Source organism: Ostrea edulis, chromosome 7 (assembly GCF_947568905.1).
Source record: "Ostrea edulis chromosome 7, xbOstEdul1.1, whole genome shotgun sequence".
NCBI lineage: Eukaryota > Metazoa > Mollusca > Bivalvia > Ostreida > Ostreidae > Ostrea > Ostrea edulis.
In genome coordinates, this window is record NC_079170.1 from 18,899,275 (window position 1) to 18,926,913 (window position 27,639).

Genomic DNA, 27,639 nt, shown 5'->3' on the forward strand with positions numbered 1-27,639 from the left:
TGCAGTATAGATATACCAGTACAATTCATAATCCAGTTTCTTTTCAGGATGTTTAATCAGATTCCAGATTTACTTCTGAACCTAGTGTTTGTCATGACACATCTACTTTGAAAAGACATTTATTAATTATTACAGGTCACCTTTCTGTTAATAGCCCTGCTGTTGTTTCATGTCCTTCTCGTTCAGGTAGACAAGCTAAATCTCCAGAAATATACTTCAATACTAGATTGTAATGATTTGTTATTCTATTTAATCTTTTCATATTACTTCTTTTTTCATCACAGTTCAACACTAGTTATATAGCTTTACACCTACGAAATACCTGGTTTAAAATCGCGATCGAGCTCGCATATGAGGTGGTCTAAAACATCGAAAGTAAATATTTGAATTTCGTCGTTTTCAAATTCGAAAACGACACAAAAATATTTCATTTAAAGCACATTTAAAGTAATTTTAGGAATTAAGTTTCCTAAAAATGAAAACAATTTAGTGACATACGTACGTTACAAGAGTTGTCGGATAATAAAATAACATGTGTTGCTTTTTAAGATATTAAGTTTAAAAGATCATAAACTGAACTAAATAAATACTAGATGCTGTAATAAGACCGTAATACTCACACGCAAGAGTTTGCCTTGAAATATAATCTCCGTAATATATGTGTAACTAGCAAAAGCGTATCAATGAAATGTGAAGATAACGAACAGTGACCAATCTCATAACTCACATAAGCAATACAAAATAGACCAAGAACAAGAATATGTTCGTGGATTAAGTATAATATGGTTTATATCTAGGCACTGCAAAGTTTCCTTATAATTGAAATGATTGGATGCAATAGTAGAAGTATATTTGTAGGAAATACAGGATGTAAACTTGAAATAGGTTGGAATACACGACTGGACTCTTTTATGACGAAGAATGTTGCATATTTATGACATTTGTTCCTTTTTTTGTAAATTTGAGCTTAAGGAACTGGCGGTATGATTCGGAAGGAATATCATCCATGACCCGTGGTGGGTTAAAGAAATAATCATAGAGTTCAGTCTATATTCAGGTGTTGAAAAATCGAAGTATAGACTAGCTGTGGCTTTTTCAAATAACAGGTACAAATCTCAAAGGAACAGAGTAAAGTCTTGTGCAAATATGATGTGGACCCAACTGTCTATTGACGTAAGGTAAAAGTGAATCAAAAGTGACATCATTTATGCTTAGTCTTTTATATGAACGATGTCCATGATTGCGTTTCCGTCTTTGAGTATTTGAAAAGAGTTCCATCTTATTCACGTTATTTCCTTGTGGACTAGTCAAATTTCCTCATCATATACATTATCATTGCATCCATATGTGAATTCTGTATCTAGAGTCATGATCCAGTGATCTTCTCGTTGTTTACAAAAGTTGTACTTAATGAAAGACAAAGATAACGAACAGTGATCAATTTCGTAACTCCTATAAGCAATACAAAACAGGAAGTTGGGCAAACACGGACCCCTGGATACACCAGAGGGGGGAATCAGGTGTCTAGGAGTGTCTAGGTGTGACCTGTCGACAGGGTATGCTTACTCCTCCTAGGCTTATGATCCCACCTCTGGTATATCCAGGGATCCGTGTATGCCCGACTCTCTATTTTGTATTGTGTATAGGAGTTATGAGATTGATCACTGTTGGTTATCTTCACCTTTCATGCGATTGATTATGGAATATTGCTATATAGATATGTGAAGTTGGAGAAATTGAAGTAATCCCGACTGTCACGAAACTGAGCTGCTGGTCCGCTGTAAACATTCACGTTCAATAAGATATGGAAGACTCTGCGGTATGTTTTATGTTCAGTGCAATGGAAACATACAAAACGCTGCCGATACTTCCAAAAATCGAGCTCAACTTCAGAGCAAAAGATTATCCAGTTTTGTCCCCCGCCGCAACGCGGAAGGGGACATAGAAATACCGACTTCCGTCCGTCTGTCCCTGTTCACTTAGTGGACGCAATTCCTCAGAAACCGCTCAACGGATTTTGTTCATATTTTGTAGGAATGTTAGTCACCATGTGTAGTTGGTCATACATGTATTACGCCGCCAATTTGATTCGACAATTTCTACAGGAGTGATGGGACTTTGTTGAATTTGTACATGCTACACTATAGGAACACTTTGTGGCGCAACTCCTTAGAAACCGCTCAATGTATTTTGTTCATATTTTGTGGGATTGTTAGTCACCATATGTAGTTGATCATATTGTGCAGGCATTTTGATTCGACAATTTTTACAGGAGTTATGAAACATTGTTAAATTTGTACATGTTTCACTATAGGAACACTTTGTAGATGTACCTCCTCAGAGACCGCTATATGGATTTTATTCAAATTTTGCAAGATTGTTAGTCACAGTATGTAGTTGATAATATTCCACCACAATTTAAATTTTACAAATTTTACAGGAGTTAAGGGAATTTTGTGTTTCAACTTTTTTTGCGGCGAGGGACATATGGCTATGCGAAGCAATCTTTTAGAATATTCATATAATTATGAAAACACCAAAGTTTGAATTGTTTCAACTTAGTTTCAGTATCGTAACGAGCATTAGGGGTCACAACCTGTAATTTCTGCAGACGAACATTTGATTGAAAATTAGGAAACTGGATAATGGTTAACACACTGTGGAAACAAATACATCAACGATAGGTGTCCACAGGGTTTCCATATGCTTTAAGTTTTGCGGAAACTAGTGGTTTCATTCAGCATAAACTATATTCTCACGACTCTTTAAAAGACCTTGGGGTAATACTCTTTCTGTCTTTTTCCTACAAAATAGTATAATCATAGTATTAAATGAGAAGATTTACGAAATCATAATGTAATAATTGAACTATGCCTTCTATAATTTTATAAAATTCTATTTGATTTAGGTGTTATAGACGTGGTGAGGAACGTGTAAAAACACGATTAAAGGAACAACATGACAATCTACGCCAGGATATCGTGGGGTACATTGATTGGAATGAAAATATATTGAAGAAGTGGAAGTGGTATTGTAGAGGAAAGATCAAACGTGAATTTACTTCATTAAGACAAAAAGAAGTGTTTGAAGATTTTGAACAGTTGGAAGCAAAGGGGTTGCTGTCTCCGGGCAACTATGAAACACTAAAGGACTTCTTCACCAGTTCCGAAAAAAACGTAAAAGCATTAGAACTCATCGATGAGAAAGTGAATGACATGTATTTGTCAGTCAAAGGTAATAATTCTCTATAAATATTCCCTTGGGATCCGATTTAAAATGTCCTCAGTGCCACTTGCTATTGTAAGAGGCGACTAAATAGGACGGTCCTTCGGATGAGGCCACAAACGCCATGTCCCGTGTCACAGCAGGTGGGCAAGATAAGGGCCCATACCTGCTCAAAGGCTGTAAGCTCCTAGCATAAACCTAAATGTTTGCAGTCTTTCACCGGCAATGGTTACGACTCCATATACTAGTAAGTGAAAAATTCTTGAGTGGGACGTTAAACAATATATAACCAATCTCTATAAAAAAAAGTGGCATACTTTCCAAACAATACTGTTTGTTAATCAGTCAAACTTGCCGTTATAACGATCTTATTTGCAAATACATGTACAGACTTTCGTTAGGTGAAATGTTTATGGTGCGTTTTCTATCGTTTTTGCCATATTTTTGTTCTGTTTTTTTTTTTAAAGGAGTTTAATATTTACCACTACAATATTTTTACTTTTGCATTAAGAAATTATTATATGATATATCCAGACATACTCAATACGGAAATTTAATTGTTTTCAAATGTCTGAGTGACTTGATATTCCAGTTCTTGAAAGGTATTTTTTGTAGCCATGTGATGTCTAATATGTGACATAGACAGTGGGTAAAGTTATCAAACAATGGGACTAGAGATATTGGAGCAAATATGTATCCCTGCTCCATTGCACTGAATGAATCGGACGATTTCCCTTGAAAATTTATTGTGCCTTTCATGTTGTGGAAGGATATAATGATCTATAAAGCCAGTTTAAAAAGGTGTTGCTTTGAAATTTCTTTTGAAACTGGCATACCAGGATGACCATATCTCCGGAAAATATTTTATGATAGCGATTATTAGGAATTTCATGGCACACTGAGCTGATTACGGATTACTCCCTTTATGGTTTATGGTGTTGTGAGTGTGTTACATGTAGCGCTATGTAATGGCAGCTCCACCTCTGACTATTTAACCCAGTTTCTCTTTAATAACTCAAGTTCTAGTTTTAAGGTTTGTTGAGCTCTTGTATTACAACTTACTAAATATACCTGAGGTATTTTTATTCTTTTAAAATTTTTATTTAAAATATTTTAGTTAGTTGTTTTATTCATTGCGTTCACTGATCCGTGACTTTTATTTGTAGAAATTGGCTTTCTTCTGTGTCGACTTTTATTGACGATTCGTTCAATGATTTTTCGTACCCAAAACTCTTACTTGTACAAATTGTCTTTCTTTTGTCTTCACTACAGACTCGTTCCATGCATTTTCGTACATGACATATTTAGCTGTACGATGTGTTTTGTAACACCAATTAACCTACATCTAGCAGGTCTTACGAAACATTTTCGTGTGCGAAGAGACAGAAAAGCTGGAAGCAGGTTCATAAGACATATCCAAACAGTGTGTGTTGGACAATTTACATATGGTCGAGGCCTTTGCTGGTGGACTATTATTTGCTAAGGGTCTCTACAGCACAGTAGCTAAGTACTTCGTTACTAGCTTGAAAATACGGATGTATTTAATTTCTGTGATAAAATTTAGAAATTCATTTCAAAATTAAGGATTATCTCCCTCATACATAACTCTGATCATTAGACGAATTTGACTCCAGTCTTTGGCACTCTGTTTTTGCTTTTAGTTCTTACAAGTTTACTGTTATTTCGGATTTCCAAAATTTCGGCTTGAGCATCACTGAAGAGACATTATTTGTCAAAGCGCATCTGGTGCATCAACATTGGTACCGTATAAGTTATACATTACGACCCCTGGGTCGATGCCTCTGCTGGTGGACTGTTAGTTCCCGAGGGTCTCTACAGCCCAGTAGCTAAGTACTTCATTACTAGCTTGGAAATAGGAATATATATTTAATTGCTGTGATAAAATTTAGAAATTCATTTCAAAATTAAGGATTATCTCCCTCATGCATAGCTCTGATCCATAGAAGAATTTGACGCCAGTCGTTGGCAGTCTCTTTTTCCTTTTAGTTCTTACAAGTTTATTGTTATTTCGGATTTCCAATATTTCGGCTTGAGCATCACTGAAGAGACATGATTTTTCGAAATGCGCATCTGGTGCATCAACATTGGTACCGTATAAGTTTTACATATGTTGAACATCATCAACTTGGGGTCAATTTTGATAACTTGGTTTGTATTTCGTGTTGCACACTCAACTCCTTCATATCTGCTGTAACATGTATTGATGAGCCATATGATGTTATTCCAATTCCAGCATTGATACAACACTGAGCAAAGAAAATCGACGAACCAATTTACATAAAATTCCCACAGTTGACATTCCAAACGTTAACAAGTCTGGATCTGTCTCAATGTGTACTTTAAATTGTAGTTCCACGAGGAATAAATCATTGTCCATCAACCATTATATACAGTCAAATAACACCGATCGCATGGTGCTAACGGAAACATGGTTAGGATCTGATACAGATAGTTTCGTTTATTTTTTTTTTTTTTTTTTTTACACCAGATGTCATTCACAAACCAAGACTAGAACGTAGAGGCGGGGGTCTGGCAATTGTCCACACAAAACATATTAGTGGGAGTCCTTTGAACAAATGTTCACACATTTTGCACATCTAGAGTGTTCTGTTGGTGTGAAAAACAACTTTGTTCGTCATTGTATCATATATCACCCACCGCCATCGAGATCGAACAATCTTCGGAATTCAGTTTTCTTTGAAGAATGGACCAAATATCTAGACAGCCTAGTGTGAATTCTGATGAGTTACTTAATCACAGGTGATCTCAATTTCCATCTTGATGATCCTAGTGACATAGATGCTAGAATAGTTTCAGAGCTTTTAAAGGAATGGGGGTTATTACAGCATGTTTCCAATGCATCACATCTATATGGACATACTTTAGATGTGTTAATAACCAGAGATGGTAGCCCAACTTTGCATGGAGTGCCGTTGGTGGCATATCTTGTTATATGTGACAACAATGGCAACATACTGGGGACCATCTTGCAATTCGCTCTTTGCTGCGTTTCACCAAACCTCCAAGGGAGAGGAAAACCGTAATTTTTCGGAAACTACGAGACATTGACATCAACACATTAAAAAACTATCTGAACTTTTCAAGTTTCATAAAGGAAGATACATCCGCCGAAGAGCTTACTATGCAGTCTTCCAAGCCAACGTCGATATTCATGCACTTAAAAAAATCAAAGATTACTTTACGTCCAAACACCTCATGGTTTACAGACGATCTTCATTCTGCAAAGAGAGACCATAAGAGGGCTGAATGGATAATAAAAAAAAATTAATATTCTCTATTTATACAGGATTGCTCAATTAGTTATATAAACTAGTTTACATTGTGGTCCTGTCTCTAACATATATACGGATGATGAGACGAACAAAATTGTGTGTCCACAAGGAAGCATTCAAGGAGAAATGTATACAGGTTAATAAACTCTTGCTACACTGTACAACACAGTACTACAATAACGAAATTCATGAATCAGGCAGCGACTCGAAACAATTATACAAACTTACAAACAATCTCATGGGAAATACAAATGTGTCAGTTTTACCTGTTCATGATAACGGACTTGGTCTTGCATCCAAATTTGATGAATACTTTATTGATGATAAAATTCAGAAAATTAGAGACAGTCTATGTTCTTCCACCACGTCCCCTTCTAAAAAAAGTATTGCAGTCCGATGCAGTTTACTGAAAATAAGCACTGTAATTGGTCTACTGTTGGGCCTCCATGGCCGAGTGGTTAGAGCTTCGCGCTCAAAATCACACGGCCTCTCACCTCTGTCGGCGTGGGTTCGTATCCTGCTTGCGCCGGTAAGTGAGAAAGTTTCAGTTACATGTAACTTACTTTCGGAAGGTCAGTGGTCTCTTCCCAGGTATATTGTATCTGGGTTCTCTCTTCCACCAACAAAAACTGGGCGCCACAAGATAACTGAAAAAAAATGTTGAGTGTGGCGGAAAACATCAATCAATCAATCAAACCCTTCTATGGAAGTAGTTCTTTGCGCAGATATTAAGTTTGATGGTATTCTTTTGACATTGTTTGAGCCATTGACGCTTTCAGAGGTGCGTGATATTATTAGTGGTGCGCCAACAAGTCATGCGAATTAAAATATTCACGAAACATTTGAAACAGTGATTGGAGTGTGTTTTACCAATCATTACCGAAATTGTTAACCAATCTTTCTTGAACGTGCCATCGGATTTCAAAAAAGCTATAGCACGACCATTAATTAAGCGCCAAGGACTTGACAAGGATGAATTAAAAAATTACAGACCTGCATCAAACTTACCTTTTTTTTATCTAAAATATTGGAAAAAGCAGTGGCAGTTCGACTTGAAAAACATCTGAACGCTCACGAGGTTCACGACCTGGTGCAATCTGCCTACCGCAATTGTCACTCCACAGAAACGGCTCTATTACGGGTTCAACATGATGTTACCTCTGCATTGGACGGGAATTAATGTTTTTAACTCGTGCTGCCTGATCTTTCAGTCGCATTCAACGTCTTAAAGCATTATATTCTGATCAGGCATTTGAAAATGCTTTTGGTATTACGGGATCGGCTCTGTCATGGATCAAGTCTTCCCTCTCTGGTCAAAGTCAACAAATTGCTGTTGGATCTACAGTATCCAAAGAGTTCCCACTCCACATTGGTGTTCCACAGGGTTCTATATTAGGACATCGTCTATATTGCATGCTCTCCAAACCAATCGGAGAAATTTTCCAGAGGCATAAAATGTGTTATGATTGCTACGTGGATGACACTCAGGTGTACTTGATTATAAATCCAAACGACAGTTGGGACAGCATTGCAGAAAGACTTCAACGGTGGCTTTCTGTTATTGACAAATGATGCAAAACAACATACTCAAGCCAAAGCAGGGAAAAACTTGTTATCTTTACATAAAAACGTAAATCTAGTAAATTCTCAGGATATCAACTGATTTTCGTTGGAACTGTCGCCATAAGTACTTCATGTGTCAAAACGCTTAGGATGTTTTTCGACAGTACAATTAACATGGAGGGTCAAATAAGTGCATTGACTAAATCATGTTATTTCCAACTTCGTGATATCGGTAGAATTAGACCTCTTATAACGGAGGACGCGTGCAGAACACTTGTTAGATCACTGATTACATCCCGTCTTGATTATGGAAATGCACTTCTTTATAATGTTAATTCATCATCCTTGCTGAATTAACAGAAAGTTCAAAACACTGCTGCCAAGCTAGTGACACGTTCATGGAAACATGAGCATATTACACTAATTCTTATATCACTTCACTGGTTACCTGTGACACATCGAACGAAATATAAAATCCTATTATGAAAGGTGAAGATAATGAACAGTGATCAATTTCATAACTCCTATAAGCAATACAAAATAGAAAGTTGGGCTAACACGGACCCCTGAACACACCAGATGTGGGATAAAGTGCCTAGGAGGAGTAAGCATCCCCTGTCGACTGGTCACACCCGCCGTGAGCCCTATATCCTGATCAGGTACATGGATTTATCCTTAGTCAAAATCAGTGTGCCAAGAACAGGCTAACAATCGATATGAAACACCAAGAACACTGTATATGTTAAAGGCTCTACATGGATTAGCTCCAGCATACATCTAGGAACTAGTTCAGATTGACCATCCACAGCGATCACGTCGGTCTGCGGATTTGTTATACCTTCTAAAGCCACGTGCTCGTACTAAACTATATAGGGAAAGAGGGTTTGATGTTTCTTCATCAACTTTGTGAAACTGCCTCTTGGATCTTCGTGTCAAGGGTCATTAGCTGTATTTAAAAACAAACTTAAAGCATTGTTTTTTAAACTTGCATTGTAAGCTTACACTTATATCAGTGATAAATTTTATTTCCTTTAATCTGTAATTGAGTATTGATGGATACGGTTATTTAAAAAATCCCAGTTTTAGTATTATTTTATGCCTTTTTCTATGTATTTATTATTCTTTGTTTTAGGTTGTTTTAATTGTGTTACACGTAAAGCACTTTAGGATAATTGCCTTAATTACATAAAGCGCTATATAAATGTATAACAATGAAAGGTGAAGATAACGAGCAGTGATCAATCTCATGACTGATATAAGCAAACACGGACCTCTGGACACACCAGAGGTGGGATCTTGTGCCTAGAAGGAATAATCATCTCCTCTCAATGGTCACACCCGCCATGAACCCTATATCTTGATCAAGTAAACGGAATAATTTGCAGTCAAAATCAGTGTGAGGGTTACGAGATTGTTGTTTATTTTACTTTTCATCTTTGATATGAAATAACACAAGGTTTCTGTGTAGGTACAGTTGGCAAAAATCTACTAACACCACTCGAATAAAAACTTTCCCTACAGTGCTCACAATGATATGTCTAAGTATTTTTTTCTATAATTGCTGCGATCGTCTAAATTCTTGTACAACACTATTATACAATGTACTTGTAATATCATATGATATCCCTACCATTCCAACAAAGACAAGATAGTTCATGAAATGGTATCAGAAGAGCTGGCCTTTCAATCCAGATGACTTTACCTACTTGCAAGTGCATTGATTTTGACTCCGGATAACTCCGTTTACCTGATCAGGATATAGGGCTCACGACGGGTGTGACCGGTCAACAGGGGATGCTTACTCCTCCTAGGCACCTGATCCCACCTCTGGTGTGTCCAGGGGTCCGTGTTTGCCCAACTATCTATTTTGTATTGCTTGTAGGAGTTATGAGATTGATAACATTAATGGCTCCGCAAACTTCTTCGAAAGTGGGATTAGTGTATAATCCTTCCATTACCACTGGGTCTTCTACGACAACCAATGCGTCTGGTCAGATGATGGTCGCTCTTAAGTACATATCAAGATACTGTTCGGCTTATTTGGTTTATTTATCCTTTTCGTTGATTTCCCTTGACCTAGAATTCATAGGTCAGACATTTCTAATGACCTCCCTGTTGCCTGTTTGATGCCATCATGCATAACACCACTCGAATAAAAACTTTCCCTACAGTGCTCACAATGATATGTCTAAGTATTTGTTTCTATAATTGCTTGCAAGCTGTTGAACGTCGTTTGGGCAGCTAATAATTCGCTCTATTCGGTCAGATTTGTGGTAGGCCAATGAAGTGTTTTCTGTATTACAGCGGACTCCAAGTCCGCAATTTTAATCTTTCTTCTTTTAATTGCAAGGACAATTTGTTCGCATTGTTTGGCATGATGTACATTATTTGGTCGTAATAGAAAGACCTAATATGCCATTTGAAACATCAGACAACATTCTACCAAATGTTAGCTTGTATTTACTAATAAGACCATCATAACGACCTCACAATTGCAAATGCCTTTACTTAAACGAGACAATTGAAATCTTCTATCAACAAATTATTTGGCAGTTGTCTGCCTCCAGTTAAAACCATACACAGACTATGCTTTTCCATATTAAAATGTGAAAAATAACGAAGAGTAATCATTCTCAAAACTCCTATAAAGAATACAAAATTAAGAGTTGGACAAACACCGGACCCCTGGATATACCAGAGGTGGGGACGGGTGCCTTGGAGGACTAAGCATCCCCTGTAGACCATGAGCCCTCTATATTGATGAGGAAAACGGAGTAATCTGTAATCAAAATCAGTGTGTAAAGAAGGGCCTAACAATCGGCGCGAAACATGTCAGACAGCTTTTGACCCAATGACAGGTTATATTGCCCAACTATATCGTTATAACGACCATAGAATTTGCGAAATACTGATTTTATTCAAGACTGTTGAAGTCCTTGTAACATCAGCTTGTTTGTCAATAGCTTGCCTCGATTTAAACACTGGTCCTACGCAGAATTAACTCTTGCATATCAAATCAGTCGAGAGATATAAACACCAATTGCAGATGATAAAAGAATATTGCTTCATAAATATGGAAAGTTGACGATGGAAAAGCTGAAGTTATCCCGATTGTCATAGAATTGAGCTGTTTGTTTGCCGTTAACATCTATTTTCAACAAAATACTTAAGTACGAAGCAGATGTCGAAGGCTCTGTGGTATCTTTTATTTCGAGTTCACTTGGATATATCGAATCGACATACAGGTTTATGTATAAAATGATCATTATTAATAGATAGAATTTCGATATAGTTTAATGGCGAGTTGAAGGACACGGGAAGATACTTTTTCTTCTCATGTTGAAGCTTTTGAATAAATTCTGTCTCATAAGAATATAGAGGTAGGTTAGCTAGCAAATGAGCATAATTCGCGGCCATGGGAATTCCAACAGACTATTGGAAGATCTTATCACTATCATATCGAATCAGGCGAGAGACATAAGCAATATGTCTAGGTGAAATGGAATATTGCTACACAAATATGGGTATCTGATGATGGGGAAACTGAAGTAATATTGTTTGTCATGAAGCTGTGTTTGTAGTTTCCCCCTTGACATCAGTGTTCAATAATTATCCAATATGAAGCAGATACGGGAAACTCTGTTTTTGTGTCATTGAGAGTTGACTGGAAATGAAAATGAGCATTGTTAATAAATGAAACATCGCGGATATATCTTTCTGTCGAATTGAGGGCCACAGCAAAAGATTTTATCAGATGTCATTTTTCTTGAATGAACTATTTTACAGGTATACCAATATTTATGCCATACTGGAACGCAGAATACGAAATATCCAAAATACCCAAAATCCTGGTTCGTCATCCGCCTATATACAGCCTTATAAAGTTTAATTACTCGAATTCAAGGAGAATTTTGGAAGATGGAGTCATGTTCGGTGCCCCCATACCGGAACGTAAGGCATACATTTAATCTGATTTTATCGTTATTAAACATAAGGTAACAGACATATTTTTCTTACGTTTTGGAAAAAAAAATGCTCGCATTAACTAGAGTACATGTGCGATATATTTTTACAATGTTTACTTCCGTGAATGTGTTAGCTCTGCTTCATTAGATTTTGATTTATTAAAGCATTATTTATATCATGTCTATAAAAAATGAAATAAATTAACTAAGTTTCATCCGTCTTTACCATATTGGGAACATAACATAAGAATAGGAACTTAAATTGTGGTCGCACCCTACCCCCGGTACAATAATTTGAACAAATTTTAATATACACATTATCAATAAGCTTAAATTCATGTAAATTTCAATTTTTCTGGCTCAGTGGTTCTAGAGAAGAATATTTTTACATGAACCACCCTATATTTGCCTTTTCATGATTATCTCCCATTGAAGAGGGCATGACCCTTTATTGTTTTTTACCTCCTTCATCTCGTTCTTGTGTGATTCCATTGTTTCTTAATTCAATGATTTGTGTTCTACTGGTTTTACAAATCCCTAAAAAAAACCCAGCAACAGCAGATTAGCGAATATCTGAATGTCTGTTGTCGAGGTATATGGGGGATATAAAGCTCACCATTCTTCGTAATGTAAACAAGGCTCGTATCATGTTTTTGTTTGCACAGGTTAAATATATACTAGCGGAAAAATACTGTGCATTATAAAATTTAGTACAATGCTTCTATATTTATTGTTTATATTTATAAAATCTAAACAATCGATAAAGGTGATGTTTTTTTAACAATATCGGATAGTAACGCGAGCACAACATCAGACCAAGACGTCCAGCGGTGCGCCCAATACTGCTTCAACGTCATCGTATCGCTAGACTAGCGTGGTGCAGACGACATCTGCGATTCAGAATACAGGACTGGGCCAATATTCTGTTCACTGATGAATCCAGATTTCATTTGGATAGCAGTGACGGCCGTTGTAGAGTGTATCGTCGCGTTGGGGAGCGGTGCCGGGACGCTTGTGTTGTGCAACGTCGACAATTCGGTGGAGGTAGCGTTATGGTGTGGGGTGGAATAACAGCACATGGAAGGACCCCTCTACAAATTGTAAATGGAAATATCACCGGCGTACGCTATCGAGACGAAATTATTCAGTGCCATGTGATACCCTTCATACAGAGACAGCAAAATCACATCACTCTGCAGCAAAACAACACAAGACCACATGTTGCACGTGTAGTCAGGGACTTTTTTGTTCAACAGAATGTCGATGTCTTGCCTTGGCCAGCTGTTTCCCCCGATTTATCGCCGATCTAGCACGTCTGGGATGAAATGGAACGACGTCTACGCCGTTTACCAAATCAGCCAGTGACATTGGCTGATTTAGGCCAGGCTTTAACCAACATCTGGAACAACATTCCTCAAGCATTTCTTAACACTTTAGTGGCATCAATGAGGCGCCGTTGTCAAGCATGTGTGAATGCAAATGGTGGTCACACGCGTTATTAACTTTGTTACTTCAAGTTCGAATACCAGTATCTTTAGAGTGTGCTGAAATTGACATTATTCGAGGTTAACATTAATGGATGATGGAATGTTGTAACGAATACATTTGTTAACAATATTACAAAAAATAAAATTTGTTCATTGTTATTTTTTTTTCATATATTAAATAATGCCGTTTCTTTTTCCCGCTAGTATACACGCAAAAGTTCGTTTAAAGCAGATTTTTCAATTTACAAGTTAATTCTGAACCCAATGAAATATTTTCTTGTGTTTAGCACAAATCATTTTGATTTAAACATGTTATTTTCTATTATGCAACCTATATGTAAACAAAAACATGGCACGAGCCTTGTTTACATAAGAAAGAATTGTGAGTGCTGTATCTCACTTGTAACTCAAAAACTGATATTCAAATTTTGGTTGACCATAAGAAATACTTTAGTTAAGCATTGTAAACAATAACAATGGAAACATAAAATGTTCAGCTCAACCGTGTCCATGCCCCTTTAATCATTGTTATTTTAAAAGGATTAATCTTATTATATGAATTGTTGGCATTGACACATCATGAGAACTTACATCAAAATTGTCTAGCAATTAAAACAGAGTTTTCAAAGAAAAATCACTGAAAAAATTCGACAATGATACTTACCACTTCCAACGGGAACAACCACTGACATAAACTAGAAATAGGGAAAAATATATCCCTTGAAACGTTTAAGCTTACTGCTCCCTCTGCTTTACACTTTCCTTTGCGTAGTAGATAACATTTGGTGGTGGATTGTCTCCAGTAAATCCCCAAGCAATCGCGATTACCTCGGCATACTAGTAGGCTAAGTAGTAACATTCATCTGCGCGATAGTTCTACGTCAAAGTACCCCGATTTGTACAGCAGGAGGTCAATCTCGGTTGAATATTGCACACAGTTCCAACTTTAAGATATCTTAAATATCCACTTATGTCTTTTGAACAATTATTAAGCGTTGACAAGTCCCTAAAACAAAGACCAATCATAGAAAACATTCACGTTTCCACCACTTGTCAGCCATATCTGTTTACTCACGAAACTTTGATAAGGTCCGGGCTCAATATCTATTTTTCACCATCAAATTAAAAAAAGTCCACGTTTACACTTGATAAAAACAAACCGAGATAAGTGAAATACGTTCTAAATAAAAATTGCAATTTATGTAAGTTTTGGGTAATTTTATATTTCTTACGCCAAGGGAGGTAACTCAAATTACTGACTCTTTAGCTACTTTTGTCAGTAAATGCTCAACAATAGCATGGTTTCCAAGCAATTTTATTGTTTTATCTTAATTATTGAGGGATTTCCTTCAAATATTGTCTATACTTTCTGGACAAATTTTATTGCATTGGATATTATTTAATTTTCCAAAATCATCGTTTTCTATATATTATATAGAATCCTCGGATTAATGAATTACATGTAGGCTACGTTTTCGCGATGAACAATGCTTTATGCGACATTTAAATTACATATGATAAAATTGGCGTGTGATCTTAACTTTTATTAAGTCACCTGAATAAACTCAGGTGACCTATTGCAATTGGTTGGCGTCCGTCGTCATGCGTTTTGCAACGTGCGTTAACAAATGAACATTTTAACTTCTTGTTGAAAACTGATATTTCAATCCTTTTCAAATTTGGTATGAAGCATGAATCAATAGGACAAGAGGGCATCAATTGTAAATTTCAGGACTCTTGCATCTCTGGGGCCTTATGGGTGGGACAAAAACTGTCAAAATGACAATTTTTCAAAAACATTCTCTACAATCCAAAATGTGTAAGAGAAACTAAATGCATAGTGATGTAGAGCAGAAAGGCCTTTACAACAATTGTAAATGACATGATCCCCGGGGTAGGGGTTCTGACCCTAGAGTGGGGCCAAATTTGGTATATAGTGTTTATGTGTAAAACACTTAAATAACATCTTTAGTGCTATTGATACTAAATTGAAACTAAGTAGATATTTAGACAGAGCAGGTAGTCCTTTACCAAAATTGTAAATTTCATGGTCCTAGGGGTAAGGATTTGGTTTCAGGGTGGTGTCAAATAATTATAATGATTTGAAGGACATCTTTTTAATTTGCTGGTACCGTATAAAATCTAGATGCACATTTAGGAATAGCAGAAAAGGATGTACAAAAATTGTGAATTCAACAATCCCAGCGTTTTGACAGGATATACTTCCAAGATAGATATAGCGCTTAATGTTAATGGATATATTATATTATGTAAAGGCTTTCATCGATGTATACATGCTTTAGGGCATTGAATATTTTAAGAACACATCTTGTTTTATACTAATGCTGAATATTAGAATTTAGCTTAGATATTCTGAACAGGAATTTTTTTTCTACATGAAAGGTGAAGATAACGAACAATGATCAATCTCATAACTCCCATAAGCAATACAAAATAGATAGTTGGCAAACACGGACCCCCGGACACACCAGAGGGGGGATCAGGTGCCTAGGACTAGTAAGCATCCCCTGTCGACCGGTCACACCCGCCGTAAGCCCTATATCCTGATCAGGTAAACGAAGTTATCCGTAGTCAAAGTCAGTGTGCCAATAACGGCCTAATAATCGGTATGAAACATGTCAGACAGTATTTGACCCAATGATAGGTTGTACTGTATTGACGAACTAGATCGTTATAACGACCATAGAATTTGCGAAATGCTGACTTCAATTGAGACTGTTGAAACCCCTGTATCATCAACCTGTTTGTCAGTAGCTTGTCTCGATTTAAAAACTGACTATACGCAGAACAAGCTCTTGCATATCGAATCAGTTAAGAGATATAACCACTATAGGTGATAATGGAATATTGCCACAGTACCCGCAACGTTATTCTTGACATTCCTATCGTGTTCTATCGTGCGTGTATCCTATCGTATCTTGCGTGTATTCTATCGTATCGTGTTTTGCGTTTATCAGGTTTTCCGTTTTCTAAGGTGTTTTGCGTTTATCAGGTCCATCGTGTATCATGTTTTGCGTGTATCAGGTTTTCATTGCAGGTGAAAATCGTTTATCGCGTAGCTTCGGAAACTATCGGCATCGTATATAAAATCTAATAAAAAAGTACGATCCTTTCCGAAAGCTTTTTTTAAAGTTTTGTTATAGAAGCTATTTTTAGAAATCGAGGAAAGACAGTTATTTGAAGGAGAACATAAAGTTGTCGATTTTAAGGCAGCAGAAGAACTATTTGTCTGTCAAGAGAGGGTGAAAAATCATAATTTCATTCTAATTACTCTGAAAAGTAGGTAGTGGCTTGCCGAGCAAACCGAGGACAGTGAATTTGAAAGCTACTACTAAAGTTCAAAAACATTTGATTGTCTAGAAATGATTATTTGTAATTACCATTAACAGATAAATAGGATGTTCCGATTTGAAAGGAAAAATCAGTAAATTACATTGTTTATTACATATAATTGGATAAAGGCTCTTTTTCTTCCGATATTTTCCCACCTGTATTCTACTTATATAACAACTACTGAACGTGTGTGCGTCCTTATATCTAATTTTGTGTATCACCCGTGTTTTGACAGCAAATATTATCAGGGACATCATTGTATTTCACACATTTAGAAGATTAAGTTTTAAAAGAGTGGAAGGGTGTTACATCTCCCAAAAATTTGCTCAAGTGAGCACGACTCGGCTGTCATCGTTTTTATTGTTCTTGTACATGCACACTAGTATCATGTACCAATAGTCGTACGGGTAGATACTGAAAATTTATGTCGGTTTTGATGATTATTTGAATTTTGTACATACTGAACACAAACACTTTAAAGCGTTTCAAAATTGCGAATTAAAAACACCCGTTTTTTAGATAGTTTATTTTTTGTTATTAAGATATCAATTCAGATAAATATGTTCCAATTACTTATGACTATGAATTATCACTCATAGTGTAGAAATATCTAACGTATGAAGATACGGTGTAATGCAATGGAGTTTTTTTTTTAAAGCGGTTAATATGAAAATAATTGTAATTGTTGATTGAGCGGTGAACTTATAGCTTGATGCAAAATACCCCCCTCCTCGCTACACACAAAATATTACTTGATTTTATTTTACATTCAAGATAATAGGCATTAGAATAAGGGAGCAACTGAAACATGATATCACTACATTATATTACACTTAGTTAATTCCCTGTATAATTTATATATTAACAATATAAGTTTTAGGATCATTGACTGAGACAATTCACATAGATATCAAATAATGAATTAAAAACCGTATATAGTTTAGTTTTCTGATTTTAGCTTGATGGCGTAAAAGATAAATCAATAGAATCAAACATATTAAAAAAAAAAAACCCAGTACGACCGTGTATTAAAGAAATTATACGTTTTAGGTATATAATGAAAATTGAAATCCTTCAATATCATTATCAACATAATGTAATTATGTTGTAGGTATCAAAATTTTGTTCTGCCTAAATTGTTTCTAAATTTACAACATTTCTTTCAGGTTTTCCGTTTATCGTGAAGATCGATTATCATGTTTTGCGTTTATCAGGTCTATCGTGAAGATCGTTTATCAGGTTTCCCCGTGTATCCTATTGTATCGTGTCTTATCGTATCGTGCGTGTATCCTATCGTGCGTGTATGGTGTTCTATCGTTTATCATGTCAAGAATAACGTTGCGGGTACTGCACAGAAGTATGGGAAGTTGACAATGGAGAAGCTGAAATCATCCCGTTTGTCATACAGTTGAGTTGTTAGTTTGCCTTTAATGTCTACTTTCAATAAAATATCTAAGTATGAAGCAGACGTGAACGATTTTGTGTTGTCTTTTATTTCGAGATCACAGGGATATATCGAATCGACATATGAATGAAAGTTATTATTGTTAATAGACAAACGTCGTCGATGTATCTAAATGTCGAATTGAAGGCCACAGCAAGATATTTTTTCTTCGCACATAGAAGGTTTAAAATAAATTTTGCTTTATATAAAAATAGAAACAGGTCAGTTAACAAAGGAACACAATTCGTGCCCATGGGAATTCCAACAGACTTTTGGAAAACTTGATCACCAACGACCACGAATATATTGTCAATGAAGAACTCTAACATGTTTTTTTTTTAATTTCAACTTCAGCTCGAGCGTACTTGTGCGTGGAATCAGAGTGGTGTTTAACAAAGTAGTTTTTTGGATGACTGATCACTAGAGATTAATGTTTCCGTTTTTCATTTTTGTTGAAGAAGCAACTGTCTATGATGTCAAAAAGTCTAGTCTTTAATTCATCGTGAGGAATGGTCGTGTAAAGTGTTGAAAAGTCATAGGTTTTGATGTTATTGATTTGGGAAAAGTTTTGCGATTTCAAGTTTACTAAAAGTTCTTTAGAATTTTTTAGAATCCATATTGATTAACATTTCTTATGGCATATGTAGTCGCACAGCAAGTTTGAAGTTTATCCTTTACAACTGTTAATATTTTCATGAGGAACCAAAGATAGGGGCTTGGTAGAGCACTTACTGGATCTAGCAATGTATCTTTGTAAGGGTTTTTATGTAGTTTAGGAATCTAGTATAAGTACGGTAACTCATATCCATTGGACCCATAGACTGGGATGTTAAATGTGTCTAAAACTGAAGCATGATTTTGAAGAATTTCATCTTTTGAAAGGGCAGTTGGAGTATAGGTACGATTACCGAAAGTGGAATTAATAAATGAATACATCTATTGCAGAATAATGCGAGTTAGAAGTTGCACATTTTTAGTAGCTAAATCCTCTTAAGGTTAACTTTAATAAATTGTGGATATTATATCGGCTATTTCCTTCAGTAGAGAATTGCTAATGTATAAGAGCCATGCAGGGTTGAAAAATCTTAACGGACAGATATATATGTCTGTATTGTGAAGGTGCATTATTTAGAATATGGATGTTTTTAATTCTTTCAATTACACACTCCATATGAATTTGATTTTTCCTGGTCTTGTAACAAAGCTGTGCTTCATCCTTACTGATCTGAGATTTTGATGAAAGAAAAGGTGGTATATTCATTGTCCCTCCTGAGTAAAGTTTATCAAATATATTACATCGTTTATCAGCAAGAATCATATACCTGATCAGGATATAGGGCTTACGGCGGGTTTGACCGGTCGACAGGGGATGCTTACTCCTCCTAGGCACCTGATCCCACCTCTGGTATGTCCAAGGGTCCGTGTTTGCCCAACTATCTATATTGTATTGTTTATAGAAAGTGTAATGTATACTATCCACCTTAAAGAGTTGTGTGTGTGTAAAACCATTAAAATTGCAACCCAAATCAACATATTTGTTATAAATGTACAACCAAAAGGGGGATGTCCCCCATCTTGACCCATTGCTGCATTATAGCAGTAAATAAACATCCTGTATCAAAATTAGAAATAATTCAAACAGCACAATTGATTAATTGTACATTGTGTAACGTCTCTCTCTCTCTCTCTCTCTCTCGAGAATCTTTCACACATATGGAGACGTCAAAATTGCCGGTGAAAGGTTGCAAAATTTAGGCCTATGCTCGTCGCTTATGGCCATCGAGCAGGAAGAGATCTTTATCGTGCCACAACTGCTGTGACATGGGACCTCAGTTTTTGCGATCTCACCCGAAAGACCGTCCCATTCAGTCGCCTCGTACGACAAGTGTCTTTGCAGATTTTTTTTAAAATTTTTGTTTCCAAATTGGTAGCATTTTCTATGAGGGTCACTTTAACATAAGCAATATCATTATCAAAACATAATGAAAATGTGAAATTACATTGCCTTGTCAATGCGTGGCATCTCTTAACCTAGCTATCAGTATTCCATAAAACGTGTAATTACCAGTGTATATGATCAACTATTAATCATGGAGATTGACCAATCATGACACAAATAGATACTTGCATATATTCACCCATATTATTTTATTCATTCCTGACCCCCCCCCCCCTTGCATTCAGGCTATCTTCTTTATCAAAAGTAACATACTGCATAACTGAGTAATGTATTGTTAGTTCTAACTCATAGAAAACTAAACCATGCAACTTGACATCTGTATATTATCGGAAACATTCAGTAAAATATGTTTTAGATGCATAACACGGTAATGGGTAGAGCTCACTGCTTCTCAGTTCTCAATCGGCGATTTAACTATAAAAATATAAGTATTATAACTTGTTTATAGATCCACTTCTCCCTATTTCTGCATAAGTACGGAATCTATATAGGCTGTTGGTTCATACTTAGATATTTTATTGAAAGTAGATATTAATGGCAAAATAACAACTCAACTGTATGACAAACGGTATGAGTTCAACTTCCCATATTTATGAAAGTGAAGATAAAGAACAGTGATCAATTTTATGCAGCAACATTCCATTATCACCTGCATATGGGGTTTACATCTCTCAACTGATTCGATACGCAAGAGCTTGTTCTGCGTATGGTCAGTTTTTAAATCGAAGCAGGCTACTGCCTAACAAGTTGATGGTGATGGGGTTACAACAGTCTTGTTTAAAGTCAGCATTTCACAAATTCTATGGTCGTGATAACGATCTAGTTTGCCAGTACAACCTGTCATTGTTTCAAATGCTGTGTGACGTGTTTCACGCCGATTCTTAGGCCGTTCTTGACACACTGATTTTGACCACGGATAACTCTGTTTATCTGATCAAGATAAAGGGCTCACGGCGGATGTGACCGGTCGACAGGGGATGCTTAATCCTTCTAGGCACCTGATAATACCTATTGTGTATCCAGGGGTCCACGTTTGCCTAGTTTCTGTGGAAACGAGGGGGTTATTTATATTCGGTCTTTCCTATCCCCCTCGTTTCTGTCCAAGCCTTCATAAAGTATGTGGGAAATCAGTCGCGCTTCAGTTTGAATTTATTTCAGCTTCATTTGCTCTGAATCGTTCGAAAACTTACATAAATCAATTCATGAATGATTTTGAAAGACCGAATATAAATAACCCCCTCGTTTCCACAGAAATTAATGTTTGCCTAACCCTCCGTTTTGTATTGCTTATAGGAGTTATGAGATTGATCACTGTTCGTCATCGACTTTCATTTAAAGTTGTCATCTGAGCAAAACCAAAGCAAAACAAAGCGGCATTTTTCAACTGCTGTCCGGAGGTAGGTAGTAAATTGAAAGTGGAAGTAAACGAGACTTTCCGACTCTATTGGCAAACTAGTTTGTTATAACGACCATAAAATTTGCGAAATGCTGACTTAAACGAGACTGTTGAAGCCCTTGCACTATCAACTTGTTTGTCAGTAGCCTGCCTCGATTTAAAAACCGATCATCGCAGAAGAAGCTCTTGCGTATTGAGTCAGTTGAAATATATATATACCATATGCATGTGATAATGGAATATTACTACATAAATATGATAAGTTTGCAATGGAGAAGCTGAAATCATCATGTTTATCATAAAGTGGAGATACTAATTTGGCGTTAATATCTACTTTCAATAAAATATCTAAGAATAAAGCAAAAGTGGGCGACTCAGTGGTGTGTTTTATTTCGAGCTCACAGCGATATATCGAATCGACATATGAATTGAAATTGGCATTGCTAATATGTTGCAATTTTACCTGTGCATCAAAGACTCCGGATCCCGGAGCGTTAGGGGCAGGACAAAAGCTGCTAAAATTTATGAATATTCAATATCGTCCTCTCTAAAATTGCTAATCTGAAAAACCACATGGAAGGTCAGGTAGAGCCGGAAGGCCTCCACCAAAAATGGTAAATTTCATGATCCCTGAGGGGTTCTGGATCTAGGGTGGAGCCATAATTATTATAGCAATTAATGTCTTTGACATTTTAGATACTTCATGGTGGTTTTCTTTTCAAAAGAGAAACATCGCAGAGCTTCGACCCTGGACTATCGAAGATGTAATTTTGTCGATACTGTATAAAGATTAAATGGATAATTTATTTAAAAATATGAGGAAAGGATGTACCAAAATTGTGAAGGAACCACCTAGATTTTGTCTCTAGGGAGGGTCCAAAATAGTAATATATTAACCCTTTCTCTACCGGCACATTTTAGAAGATTTTAAAGACTAAATGACGATATTTTTTAAATCGAGTTACATCTGCATGTATCACGATTTTAGGTAGGACATATAATTTTGTTACGAATTGGACAGGGAACATTTTTTTTTATAAAGTTTGTCATGTTATCCCATGACCCCAAAGAGTTCTACGGGGTCAAAGGGCATTTAAGTGCACATTTTTGCAATCTTTTTTCTCTGGAATATATATATTATGACCCCTCTCACTTGATTCGAGTCAAAAATAGAAAATTCTAAATGTATGTGCTGATGTGTCTTTTAAAATACTACAAAACATCACAGTCAAATTAATGAATTTTATTGACAAACAAAATTTTTTGGTTGCAAAGTAACAACACTCATGGTATAATTTTGACCATAATTTGCCTTTCTGCATCCATTCGACACAATTTAAACATAATAACATTGCATGATGATTAGTAAATGTCACATTATTTTAAAAATATAATCTTTGACTAGATCTTAATCATTTTATTTTTCTTTTAACAAAACATATAATGAAGAGAATTAAGGTCAAAGGTCATAAAATGGAAATTTCGTACTTTATATACATATTCATCATTTTCTAATAATATGACATTTTGCCATTATGTTCCACTAAATAGTATAAATTTTGGAACATTAAAACAAAGATCTTTACTGTTGAAATCTAAAATAATATATTTTTTGTATTCAAATATATTTGGTTGTTAAGCAACAACACCATTATGATATCAAATGTTATGAGAAAGTAATGCCCGTTTTTCCTCCCCAAGTTCATTGTATACGAATGTTCAAGTACTAACTTTCAATCACTAAATTTAAATGTACTTGCATTATATTTAACAGAAATTTTCTTCTTATATTTAACCTCTTAAAACCTATTTCTAGACATAATTCTTGATACTGAGTTGTTCCGTACGTGGCATGCGTTGACCAATATCTGTCTATCGACTGGAACTTCTCAGCAGACATGTATAAGATAATGCCCAAAAATCTGAAGAAGAAAAAAAGATTTGTTTATACTTAGTCCCAAATACTGATGTATTCTCAGAACTTTTGAATACTCAAGTGGCTCTGTAAATGTTTTCTATAATCAAGGCCCTCTGAAAATTATGCGTTTAATTACTTGTAAAATTTTATCAGGGCTAATTGTAATACACATTTAATAAATGTGTTAGATGCACAGCCAGATTAATTTTTGTAAAGGTAAACTTATTAAAATGCATTCTATTATTCGTTTTAAACTGGAAATCACTGTTACATTATCGGTCCTTTAAAACTAGTAATACCTGTACAGTTCCTCTTCAGTGAGAGGCTGCGAACTTCCTTGGGAAGCATATGACAATCCTTCCCCTAGATTTGTATCTCAGTATAATGGTTGGTGGCAACACAGATGGAGAAAACCAAATCTTTTGTCAAAAACAGCTTCATAAAATCTGCAATTCTCTCAATACTCAGGTCCCATATCTGAAAGAAAATTGCAAAAAAATCAGTATTGGTCATCGTATCTTATTTGTCAGCATTTAAAACACTTATCATACCTTATAATTAGAAACAGATTTTCCGTGTTTTGTCTCTTTTTGTATGCATGTTATATCTAGTAATGCAACGACAAACAGTAAAATGGTACACACATATCAGTGTACCATAAAGCATTGATTCCATTTGTGAATGTATTATTTGGATTCATTTCAATGTTAACCAAATGTATACTGTTTTAACCCTATATTCAACCTCAAAGAGTAATACAAACTGAATGCCAGGTTGTCGCCCAGAATGAAATGCCACGGTTCTTGGATCAGGTGTCCCTGTGTCCACCACATCAACATCCTCCCAATGCATGTCTGGATTTGCCAGTAGACTCACTAGCGGAAGATACCTGGAAGCTTCCCACTAAAGATTGGGATGTCAATAACCTTTTTAAAGATGGAAAATACAATTAAGAACTATTGGTGTATGTTTTAAAGCAAAATATAACCTTCCGGATAGTAAGGGACAGTTTCGCACGAAAGTACTGGTCATATTTATTTAAAGATAGAGATGTCCTATATTTGAAGTGCCATTTGGTAAGGGATTACATACATGTGTTAGAATTCAAATGAATGGAATATTTCATTATACATTGCGAGTGTAGCAGAGTGAGTATTGAAAAAAAAAGATATGCATCATGGAGGTGTTAGCATTACACCTAACATACACATGGGGGCAAATACTGAAGAAATTCGGGTTAAAACATACAGTGTCGAGCGAAAATATTGTGACTCTGAGGGAAATTGAATGGCTCCAGATTTAAAGTAGAATTAAATTGGTTCTTCATTGTACACAGTGTCTAAATTCCCTGGCATGGTACTCTGATGGGGTGTGGATTTAGTCGAAATTAAAAAAAATCTAGGCAAAGAGTGGACACATGCCTATCAGCATGTATGGATTATATGTAAATTATATTCATAAGCTACTAAGTGTATATAAGATAAAAGAGAAAATAATATGATTTTTCAATAGCCTGTCATAACCAGACTTTGATTGATGTTACCCCCCCCCCCCCCTACACACACCTTTTGTCCCAAACACACATTTCGTTTTTATTTCTGTTACAATATGAAGAAAAAACTCCAATTACGGTAATAATTTCTATTATTACGATAATAATAATGTAATATATGCTTTACTAAAAGATTGTGTTTTCTTTTCATAGAAAGATAGTTTTTTTTAAATATAAAACATAGAGAAATCTTGAAAAATAGCCTCTGCACCAATGGTCATGAATGCCCAGTCTGATTAAAACCACCAAACCTTTCTCATCGTGCACTAAATCCACCCTCTTCTTACACTCGCGCGTTAGGTGAGGAGATACCAAAGGGGGGGGGGGGTAATCGGACTGATTAATACCGGGCCAGGAAAGATTATTAATTGATGTCAGATATGTTCAGCTCTTAATAACAATTGGGTGTTTTACACTTGGTTTAGATATCATAAAATATAAATATTTTCTTTCATGAAGCGACAAATTATGGCATTAAATCGCGGTTAATACATTTGTATATTAATAGTCGTTCTATGTGGCTACATCAACTTGCATGTTTTTACTGAATGCATGATCGTTTGGGCCATCCTGCAACAGGAGATCCAGGGCATCTTCTTCATCTGACATCAGGTCGTTTTCAGGATGTAAAATACATTACAAGCGTTTACTGTGTTGTTTTCGTTGAAACGGAAACACGTGTGTTGCCGTGCACATTTTCAGAAAATCCCGCGGCCGCGATCCGGATCACGGAAAAAAGACTGCTCTTTTTGTTTTCTTTGTTTGGCAGAAAAAAATATTTCTATTCCGAACAAATATTACATAACGTTTATATCTGAATTTGAAGTATTTCACTTTTTTAAAAATTCATTCTACCGATGTAACATTCTCATTAGGTGTTTTATGAAGTTAGAAGTAGGTGGTGTAACTGTTATTTACCAATAATGGTTTTATACTTTGTTTAAAAAGCTGAATATTTCATACATATGTATATATTGTTTTAGTGTATCAAAAAGTATTAATTTACCAATAGAGGACAATACAAATACTTTTCACTACTTTATTGTGCGACGCGCGTTGATCGCTTTCAGCGACGACTTTTTGTCGCTAATTTTAAAGAAAACCGCGCAGCATATCCCAATTTCATTTTATCGTAATATAAAAACTACCAAGAATTATAACATGAATAAGGGCCCATCAAAAAGAAAATGTCCTCTACTTTTACAGGCTGTATTTACGTTTACCTATTTCCATATATGAATATTAATAAAACGCCGATCTGTTTAAACATTGAGAAATAAAATCGTAAGAAAGCGTACATGTGCAAAAAATTAGAAATATTTTTTATATGTTATATATGTTTTTCAAAAATATAAAACAAATAGTACAATCACACGGGAAGTTAAAAAAATCGTATCGAGGGGGAAAATGGTTTTGCGACAAAGCGTTGCGTCATATTTAGGAGAAACCATCTTTAACTTTAAATGCTTTTATTAATTTAATGGCCTTATTTACTTAACTGATCTTTACATAGTTAAAAAATAAAGAAAATTTCCAAAAAAAAAAAAAATAAAAATATATATATCATATATCTTATGACCCTAGTTTCAAAGATTTAGAGGCACTCCTTTTGCGCTGTCCTGTTTTTACGCGCCACCGGTCAAATTGAGAATAGAGAAAGGGTTAATGCAACATGAATTTTGTAAACTTTGTCATCAGTAACATCACTTTTGGGTACATTTACTTTGTAAGAATACATTTTGTTTTGATATTACTGCTGAATATTAGAATTTTGATAGGATATTCAGAACTGATTTTTTTTCTATATTGCATTGCTCGTGGGGCTAGTGCTACTTTATCTAATACTGAGGTGGTTTCTTGAAACTTTACGTTGATTTCAATTGTCCTATAAGATCCCTTATTTACGTCAAACATAAGCAGAGGTTATCATGAAAAAACGTGAACTTAACAAACAGTGATCAATCTAACACAAATTCCAAAAACAGAACAAATGCGGTTTCACGCTACTTCTGTGTTTAAGAGCAATTTCTCTGTAACGACCAAAGTATTGCGGCACGTACTGAAAAAAAATTCGGCTATAAATGTCATCCTTCAATTGAAATACATAAACTGTTTAAAAAATATTGTTCCACTTATTCTGAAAAGTGATTCGTTTCCATAGTAACGGGCTATTTATATAGAATAAACAGGAAAATAGGAGTTTTTGGAATTTTTCACTTCAATTTAAAATATCACGAATATTTGACAAGGCATTCTATGCTACATGCTGAGACAAATTAGTAACAATCTTTATCAGTAGTAAGGTGTTTTGTCTTGAGAAACGATCATATGTTCATGTTAGGCATAAACGTCTTCCCAATATCTTTATATAATATATGAATGTTGCATAAATTATCTTTTCTTAATCTATCCGTACGGTGCAAGATGTTTTATTTGTTTTATTTCATGATAAACATATACA

At 35.5% G+C, this 27,639-nt stretch overlaps 1 protein-coding gene across 1 annotated transcript in view; it reads left to right on the forward strand.

Moving 5' to 3' along the window:
• The window catches only part of LOC130047887 (uncharacterized), a 105,490-nt gene that overhangs the window by 68,081 nt on the left and 9,770 nt on the right, over positions 1-27,639 (forward strand). The window contains exons 2-3 of the mRNA XM_056143586.1: positions 2,909-3,234; positions 11,889-12,053. Coding sequence (XP_055999561.1) covers positions 2,909-3,234; positions 11,889-12,053 — 491 coding nt within the window. The remainder of the gene's footprint in view (positions 1-2,908; positions 3,235-11,888; positions 12,054-27,639) is intronic.